Source organism: Penaeus japonicus, unplaced genomic scaffold (assembly GCF_977035675.1).
Source record: "Penaeus japonicus unplaced genomic scaffold, GWHDUDI00000001_assembly GWHDUDI00000025, whole genome shotgun sequence".
Lineage (NCBI taxonomy): Eukaryota > Metazoa > Arthropoda > Malacostraca > Decapoda > Penaeidae > Penaeus > Penaeus japonicus.
This window is the reverse complement of record NW_028234427.1, coordinates 27965891-27975890: the sequence shown is the minus strand read 5'-3', so window position 1 is coordinate 27975890 and position 10000 is coordinate 27965891. Positions and strand designations below refer to the sequence as shown.

Genomic DNA, 10000 nt, shown 5'->3' with positions numbered 1-10000 from the left:
ACACACACACACACACACACATATATATATTATATATATAGATATAATATATATATATTATATACATATATATATATATATGTATATATATATATATATATATATATATATATATATATATATATATATATATCTATATATGTATATATACATATATATGTATATATGTGTATTATATATATATATAATTATATATATATATATAATATATATATATATATATATATATAATATATTATTACAGAAAAAAGAATATTACCAGAGAGAGAGAGAGAGAGAGAGAGAGAGAGAGAGAGAGAGAGAGAGAGAGAGAGAGAGAGAGAGAGAGAGAGAGAGAGCAACAGACAGAGGGACACACGCAAGGGAGAGTAGGTCAAAAATCAAAAGAGAGACAAATAAAAGAAAAGAAAGGGAATCGCGACATGACTCACCCACGTCGTGGATGTCAGCGCGCACAGCGTCAGGCACCGTTGCAACCACATGCTCGCACGCAACCTGAAAGATGTTAGTGGCAAGTGAGCTTCCTCCCTTTTATCGGAGACGAGTGTTCCGGTGGAGAGGCTGTGCGGCGGCTGGTCTCTGGCGCAACGCCGCGTCCCTTTGATCTTGCAACGGCGCTGAAGAGGATGCGATAAGGCTTTCCCACAAGACACGAGGCGGTCCGAGGATGACGTCCGCAGCGCCCCGTCGTGTGGAGTGATGCAAACGACTCCACTACATGATATTTAATACGCTGCCCCTCCACGCTTTGAACATACACACACACTGCCGCACTGGACCCGGCCCCAAACAAGCGCAGCAGCCAGCCTCACGGACGGACGGTCGCTCACGGACTGCGGACCTGCGAAGAGAGCCAGGTAGGTAATTTAGACCTTCATCTTATTTGTATCGCGAACAAACACTTACGCAGAGTTCTAGTTCAAGAAAGGAAAGGAAATTAACAAGTTTTAAGGAAGCGAATCTAAAAAAACAGCATTTTTAGTGGCACTCAAAGAATTGAAGGGAACGAACAAGAGAAACACGAAAAAATGCCCGATAATTTCTCTACGCCAAAGTCAATGAGGATAATGGGCACGGGAGAGCGTGGTGAGAGGAGGATGAAGTGTGAGGAGAGGTTAATGTGACATTAGACGGAGCGAGTTGTCACCCACGACGCCGAGCGGTTGACCCAGCTGTTGGACGACCACCTGCGGGTAGTTAAGTTCACCATCATTCCCGTAACTACTTAAACATTTCTCCGTAGGTTGGCTGTGTAATTTGCTCTGCTAATGAGCTTTATTAGCCTGACTGTGATTAAACAAACACCACCCAGGAGATGAGAATCACATGACCCCAAGTACGCAATCAGGAACAGAATGCATGCGTCTCGCTTACCCTTCCTCTAACTCAAGGCTGAACACTTTGCACAATTTCACACAATGCTCTATTTCCCGGCACAGACAACCTTGAGCCTGTTACAGTTCATTAACAATTTAGGGCCTTTTCAACGTTTAGTTCCATGCAATTTGCTTGGATTATCAGAGATAATGACTGCGTTGCAGGAGCTGAACGATACTTTTTTCATGTGATGCTCTGCAATTAGCAACAGCCGGATTTTCCTGTGTCGTATTTTGCATTCTCGACTGTACCTATCAATATATTTACTTTTTTCCAAAGTTTACAATCTAGTAAATATATATAAACATTACCTACTTATACTTATCCCCCTACACCCTCTTCCTCTTTTTCTTTCACCACATGTCCATCCCTGTCCCTCTGCCCTCCCTCTCATTGTCCATACGTCACTCTCTCTCCCTTCTCTCTCTCTCTCTCTCTCTCTCTCTCTCTCTCTCTCTCTCTCTCTCTCTCTCTCTCTCTCTCTCTCTCTCTCTTTCTTATCTCTCTTTTACTTGTTCTGATGTAAACATGGTGTGATCAAAGGCTGCCGAAGTTAACAACGCGTTTTTGTACCCAGGTTTTTATATATTTTTGATAAGACTTCGAGTGCGTATATGCGTACATGAGCAGCAAGGACGTGTTTTCACCTATCACGAGGGGGCTTTTCACAGTATATGATATCACATAACACCTTGGGTACTCTAAACAAACAATAGAGCGGCACCATCACAGCGGCGTGGTGAACATCCTGCCTGCTGTGGGAACAATCCAGACACTCCTCAACTTTTTGACCACTTACCCAGTACTGCTTGTGGCACCTTTCCTTCGCAAAGTCGGCGGAGGACCTCTTAAGTTGTGTGTCCAGACCTTCTGCCACGATCTGTGTGCAGCTGTGACCTTGGCGAAGTGGAGGCTGTGACGAAGACAAGTGAGTACACAATGGTCTCGATTCGCGAGGGTTCTGGGCAGCCTCTCTAGCGGGCACTCGAGGCGGGCACGGCCAACACTGCTCGTCTATTGCAGTGATAGCCACTCTTTTGCAGTATCGTGGCAAGAAAATGATAGGTACGAAGTTTAAAACGAAGAGAGGTTGGGGGGAAATCTACTAATATTAATCACGAACACAGAAACGGGCAAAGAAGCGGACCAAAATTGTGACGAGAATCGGAGAGCCTCCGTACAGACAGGATGAGAGAGTACATTATATAATTATGGCACGGGCGGTGTCCGAATCCACTGATAATTCACCTCACATTGTCCTGATTCCTGGCCTCCTCGGGAGCATCTGCACCAGGAAGGATCGGTGCCCAGGTGAAAATCCTTCAGGAATTTCTTGTTATGCAGGGGCTTGAAGGTTCTTTAGCGGCTTCTGTGGACTCTACTGGTTCCATTGTTATACTTATAATTTTAAACACCATTGTTTATGTGATCATTGTCCTTATCTTAAGAATCATCATTATGTTATTTTTGCTATCATTATCATTACTACTAATCATCATCATTATGTTATCATTGCTATTATTGTTACTACTACTGATTATCATCATCATTATATTTATCATTATTGTTATTGTTGTTAGTATCTTATTGTTGAAATTATTATTGTTGTTACTATTATTAACATCATTATTGTTATGATTATCGTTTTTGTAATTGCCACTATTATCAGTAGTACTACTGCTGTTATTAGTAATACAATCATTATTATCATCATCAGTATATCATTAATTAATATGATCATTATTAGAGAGAAGGCGAGATCCAACAAATTTACTGGAAGAGAGAGAGAGAGAGAGAGAGAGAGAGAGAGAGAGAGAATTTTATATTATTGAACATATTAAAACATCCTCTTTATCCTGGTTACGCAAGCTGTAAATGCTCTCGGACTCAACCAAATAACTCGATGATAGAAAGGAGAGGATTGTTTAGATCGTCGCCTACAAAAAGAAAAAAAAAATCAAATCTCGCTCTAACACATATCAGCTGATGTACACTGCGGAGGGTAATTGGTAGCGAGTCGCCTTTTCCGTTCACTTATCGAGGCAAGGCTTATGCGCGTAGTAGATCTGGTGTCGAGTCCTACGTGACGTGTGGAGATAGATGCAGGTGGAACGGGAGATGTCCTTAAGAGTGCGTGGGGAATCTTGGCAGGGTATCCTAGTTCAGATATAGGACGGTTATAGCTATGGAGTTATGTTGAGATAGATGTATGTATCTAAAACTCAAATGGCTTTTATAGTGGTTTAGAGGAATTGTTGAAAGCTACTGGTATCTGTTGTCAACTGATTCAATCTGTTTGATCTTGCTCTGTGTGATAGTTGTTTCGTATCAAATAGGTGCATTATGTTTTGGAAATTCCCGTTCTTTGTGAATACGGAAATGAGAAGTAGGGTAAATGGAGGAAAGGACTGTGGCAATTTCTTTTTTTTTTCTCTTTCTTGTCTGTGGGTTAGATGCAGAATCGAATCGATAATTAGAGTTTTTCTTTTCTTGATTCTTATTAGATACATCATGTTTTCTCGGCGCAATGTCTAGCCGCATGCTTGTCGCGTAGTATCAGCTGCGAGATGGGTCATGCGTACATGCATGCTTGCACATACCCGTACTTTGCGCTCCAGCTCTTCAATGGGAGCATGATGCAATTAGTGTTCTAAGTCTAGATTTTTTTCTTTTTCCTAAGTTTGCTTACAATCAATAGTTACTAAACTCTGCAGTATATCTAGTATATCCGGAATAATCAGGAATTGCTTATTGACGACCTGAATTACTTTTCGTCCACCAGTCTGTGTTGTATATTTACTCTCGTTCTCACAAATTCTTTATGGTTAATTAGGGTGGATTTTTCTTTCTGTTTTGGGGGAGGGGGTGATTATTTCTTTTATTTGGATTTCTGTTGAATGTCAAGCATCAAGCATATGGAGCATCGTACTTTCCTAGATTGGGACAGTTGATAGTTGTTTGTATTAATGTCATTGTTGTAACTGTTATGTATATTATCATTGTCATCATCATCACTATTATTATTATCATTATTAATGCTATTATATTTTCATATTTATTTTTCACTCTCTCAAGGGTATCCTAGTTCAGATATAGGACGGTTATAGCTAAGATGCTCTATCTTTAGGTCCAGGATTCCTCTGATATCAGTAAAGCGAATATGGTAATTGCATTATCCTCCAAGATTTAGTAAACATTGCATTCAACAAGGACTCGGGAGAGAGCGCGAACCAAGACAAATATCTGTAGACAGAGCGAAAGAAAAACCGGCATTTTGTTCTTTATGCCATTTTACCTGAAAGACGAAGTCGAAGAAAGGGAAAGGAGGGTGAGTGGGAGGGAGGGAGGGAGAGGGAGAGATGGGGTATTGTAGGGGACGGTGATATATAGATGGAAAAAGCTAGGAAGGAAGGAAGGGGGAAATAGATAGATGGAAAGAGAGATGAAGAGGTAATAGTACAAGGCAGCATAATTTTCAAATAACCTTTAGCATCAATGAGCGCTTCCACATGCATCGTGCACGTTTAAACACGGTTATGGCTGCAGTTGTCATCGTTTTACCGTCCACGGCGTGAAAATTACATCAAACTTTATGTCCAGATGCATCGCCTTTTCGCTATGTCGTACTGTGAAACATAACCGATGACGTCAATGAATGCTTTCACAAGTCGGTCACGGCAAAACGCCGTTCATGGTCGCTGTGCCCGTTTCAACAGGACACGGTGTTTAACGTCCAAAAAATGTAATTGAATTATTTTTTACAAAAATAAATACATGTAAAAAATGTATCATGTTCATATTTTTTAAACTTCATATGTTACTTTGAATATTTAAATATTTTCCTAGTGATAATCAAATGAAAGGCACATCATGTAGTTTGCATATCATTATTGTCGAGATCTCATATTAATTTTTTGTAAACCGAAATAAAGCTATTGCAGCAGCTGCCATTACCATAAGTACATGATTTCTATATGATCTGAATTTTACTTGCAAGATATAAGCTCATCAGTCTCCTTCAACACACTTTTGTTTGATAGGGTCGGGGAAAGGGCCGGCCCGTTCCAAACGCACTGATTATTCACCATACTCCGTAAATGGCAGACTAACGAGCTCTCAGATAATCATACTAATTTATGTGGTACTGATAATTTGCGGCAATGAAACACAAATTTAGTTAAGTGCTACAAGGGTCTTAAAATGACCTTCCGCATTCAAATTTCGAGGGAAAAATAACGGTTCACCGAAAGCGTTCTCGGATTACGGTGCAGCTTATACACAGTAAGTGATTATTAAGCCCATTGTGATGCAGTAAATCGCTCTTCGCGGTTTTGTCAATTCATCATTAATAGCTGTTGTACGGTGGATAGGGATTTCTGTTTAACGGAAGAAATTTAGTGGAAAAGGAACCAGGCCAAATGAGAAATTATGTTTACTTTAGTTGATCAGTTTTGCACGAAGAGAGAGAGAGACGAAGCAAGAAAACGGTCAGTAACAAAGAGATAAAGTTGGATTTTACATCATTTCATCAAAAGATGACTAACAATTTGCCATGCAGAGCAATCCAGAGGTGTAGTTCTAGAATTGAAAAACATGATAGAGAGAGAGAAAAAATGGTGGAATCAGAGTTTTTAATCTCGAAGACAGTGGATAGCATTTTCCAGCACACAGAAGAAAATAGTAGGAACAAATCTCATTGTGAGTGCAACCAGATGGGAAATGCGCATCAGTGGTAATATCAGATTTCCTGAATATTAGCGGTGTAACAACTTATATCACCAAATACTTAGCGAATTTTGAATTGGATAATGACTACTACTAATGGAAACTAAGGTGAATCTAATAAATAAGGTATAAAGATAGGAAAACATTTCGAACTACGAATGTCACTTTTCCAAGAAGCAGCATAGATTGTAGACGAGGACACTTTACAGTTCCTGAGACAGATGGAAGGACAGGTGGTAAATGGAAAAGCAGATTGCCCAAGCACGTTGACGTTAGATTGATGTGGATTAGCAGTATTGTTGTCGGAAACCGGGGGGAGGCCTTGAAATAAACGAATAAGAATGCCGAATGCTGCAGGTGAAAGTGATAAAAAAAAACATAAGCGATTAGAAGATAACGGCCAGCAGCTGATCAACCAGAAGTTTCTATCTGCTCAAGAACAATGCCAGTGATTGACGCGGGATGACGTTAACCGTGACTGCAGACTGTGTGCCCCCGGGATGAGATCGCGGGAGAGATTAGCAGCCTGACAACTGAATGCTTGGATATAAGCAAAGAATTGTTGCTGTGTGAGACAGGTTTTTCTAGTGGCAGAGGATTTGGACATTGCCTGCTGGCCTTTGCTGGAAGCAGGTGTTATACTCGTTATCTTTACTTAATTAAAAAGTTATTATCAATCATTTTGGAATGGTCCAAGAAAAGCCAGTCATTAAAAGTTTCAAGTAAAAGCTTTACACTTTTTATAACACAAATGGCATGAAGAAATCAAAACCAGCCAGAAGGTAGTAAAACAACAAAGGACCCTAAAATACGCAAATAATAATGATGAGAAATAGCACAATAGTTCAAGATCACTAGAACTGACCGGAAACTACTGATAACATTTCAAACTGTTTCTTGACTTTCGTTGCATTGATTAATAGTTGGTCATATTATCAGTAAAGTATGGTAATTGCACAACAAACTGCTGACTTCCATGACTCAGATCTTCTCGGAGATTCGTTAACCTTAAACAGTCTAATGATGCTTTCGGGGTACATTTTAGTATTTAATTAATATATCTAGTAGCAATACACCCATACGCATACATTCATGCAAGGATGCACACATACACACACACATATATATATATATATATATATATATATATATATATATATATATATATATATATATACATATACATATATTTATACTTATACATATACATATACTTATACATATACATATACATACACATACACATACACATACACATACACACACACGCACATACATATACCAACACATACACATCCATCCATCTATCCATCCATACACACACGCACACACACACTTATATATACATACACGCGCACGCACGCAGGCACACGCACACGTGCGCACACATGCACACACACACAAACACGTACACACAAACACACACACACTCACACACCTATATATACATACACGCGCACGCACGCAGGCACACGTACACGTACATACACACACACACCTATATATACATACACGCGCACGCACGCAGGCACACGCACATGCGCGCACACACACACACACACACACACACACACACACATACACAGATACACACACACACACACACACACACACACACACACACACACACACACACACACACACACACACACACACACACACACACACACACACACACACACACACACACACACACCATAGGATTATCATCACACCATCTGACATTCATAATTATACCTCTGTTAATAAAATATGTATACGCAATGAAAACGAAAGCCCAGCCGTGGCACAACGGCATTATAACGCACCTACACGCGCACTTTCATCGCAGTGATTTGATGGCAGATGAAATAATTGAACAGGAAATGAGATCTATCAGAAGTATCCTCATGAGCTGCCACAGTGTTGCCAACGGCGTCGCGTCGGAAAGGTCCTTCGTTGTTTTGGTTCTGGCTATAGTGACGGGTTGCGAGACCCCTAAAAAGCCTAGAAAGGTCCCTACGGCCGTAATTTATGAACAAAACTGTAATATCCAGCCTTGGAATGTCCCCGTGAGACACGGAGACGTGGAGGAACACTCCAGGATTTCTCTGATGAGATAAGGAGGCCGCGAAATCAGACGTAGGAGAGGAGGAAGTGCATTCTGTGAGGGAGTCTGCTTGTTCCGCGTTTGGTGTCTGGGAATCGGAGACTGTGACAGGTGTGTGCTGTGTGTGGCCTTGGCTCTCTTGGCCACTGTGGACATGGCATGGGCATTTGGTTGTGCAGGGGGCTGAGAGCAGGTCTCTTATGTGCTCATTTGGGCTTGGTAAGATGTGTGTGTGTGTAGGGATCCCATGGTCTCGTGCTGATTATTGTTGACAAACTAGGGAGATTGGTTAGCCCCTAAAGAGGTACTGTCTGAAATTCTGATGCAGCTATGCAGTAAATAATCAATTTCATCTACTGTAGTTCAATCCGTGTCAAAGGGCAAATTTTATTTCTGGAATCTACAGGTCAAAATCTACTTGTTGAGACACATTGGTCCAGGTTGCTGATGTCTTTACCTGAACAGGACTAAATGTAGTATGCACGTCTGTTAGGAGGTAATTGCTTGGTAATTCTATGTAAAAGCTGTTTGTCACTGTTACAAAGAAAAAGAAAGTGAATGGTTATTAACCCATTCTGGACAGGGTCCTTAACTCATTCACGCCGGGGCCATTCCGGCTTTGCACGGTCGCTATACCGAGGTTTTCGAACGCATCATCCGTACACTTCGAGATTCTCGGGCGCACGGGCCGCGAGCCTGGGCTGCCCGCTCGCTCACCCCGAGCGCCGGCCTTGGCCAGATATCTCGTTGGCGGCGTCGGACGCGAAAATGGGAAATGTTTTCTCTGGGCAGCGCAGACTAGCCTAATTAATATGTTCTTATAAATCCATCACAAAAAAAGGGGTTAGGCTGACTTTAGAACCATTACTGCCATAATACTCATGACTGTGTGCACTCCAATTGAGAATAGATTCCGATGTCATGTCGTGTATGCATGGTCATCCGTCTTTTAGGCCTAATTGGTGCTGGCATGCATGTCATGACACCCGTCAGCAATGCGTTAACCCATTGCAGATGATTTGTTTTCCCACTCCCCTGGATGGGCACGAGCGACCTGTGAGGCACTCTAAATGGGTTTTATTTCAGCATGAGGAAACTCACATGACATATGACAACTTTTTGCACTCTCTTCCATTCACTTGATATAATACTAGAGCATTATTTGTGTTTATGTCTTTTTGTGCTTTACTGTATTGTGAGACTTATATGTACCATATGACAGGCTTTTTCTATGTTGCAGTATCTAAAATTATACTATAGGGTCCGTTATGTTCTTTACATTCGGTGTGAAAAAAGTATTACTGTTTTATAGGAGGGCAAAGAGCAACTTTATTTTTTTCATGTGTGTGTACTTTCATGAACAAATATGAAGGAAATACCAACCACAGCAAGATTACATGAAGAGATGGGGAAGAGGAAGTAAATCTGTGTTTAAGACTGCAAGTGCCACAGCAAAGGCAGACTGGCACAGGGGCATAATGTAGACTCTGGACAGGGTCTGGATCACCTCCTTACTCTGCCTGCCTACATAGCTGTTAACCCTATGACGACGGTGCGTCACTCTCGTGTGACACAGCCAAGCTCCCGATGCCGGGGCGTCATGCTAGTGTGATGATTACAAGGCAATATTGCAATCGCCCGGCATAGGGGTCTTCGCGTAGCGAGTGCCCCGTCGGGAAAGGGTTAATTTAGAGCAGGATGTAAGCATCTTGCTGTGTCATCTCTCTCTGAAGATAGTGATTGCTAGAGACAGTGAATGGGTGCCATTCATGGTGGTGCCATATATGTTTGGGATTCTAGGCTAAACCT

The 10000-nt window shown here is 41.3% G+C and overlaps 2 protein-coding genes across 6 annotated transcripts in view; one reads left to right on the top strand and one right to left on the bottom strand.

The window, feature by feature from the left end:
- LOC122257057 (protein singed wings 2) overlaps positions 1-817 on the bottom strand; it is a 19145-nt gene extending 18328 nt beyond the window's left edge. Inside the window, exon 1 of the mRNA XM_043022098.2 lies at positions 432-817. Within this exon, the coding sequence (XP_042878032.2) occupies positions 432-482 (51 nt within the window). The 5' untranslated portion in view covers positions 483-817. The remainder of the gene's footprint in view (positions 1-431) is intronic.
- Positions 716-10000, top strand: part of LOC122248066 (protein singed wings 2) — a 21653-nt gene continuing 12368 nt past the window's right edge. Inside the window, exon 1 of one of the 5 annotated variants that reach the window (XM_086551523.1) lies at positions 716-857. Coding sequence is in view for 1 of the 5 variants with exons in the window: in XM_086551521.1 (XP_086407647.1) it covers positions 8351-8410 (60 nt within the window). In the remaining 4 variants the exon portion in view is untranslated. Of the gene's footprint in view, positions 862-2162; positions 2306-8003; positions 8411-10000 lie in introns of those variants that run through there. The other 4 variants (XM_086551525.1, XM_086551524.1, XM_043007872.2 and 1 more) reach the window with 4 other exon arrangements.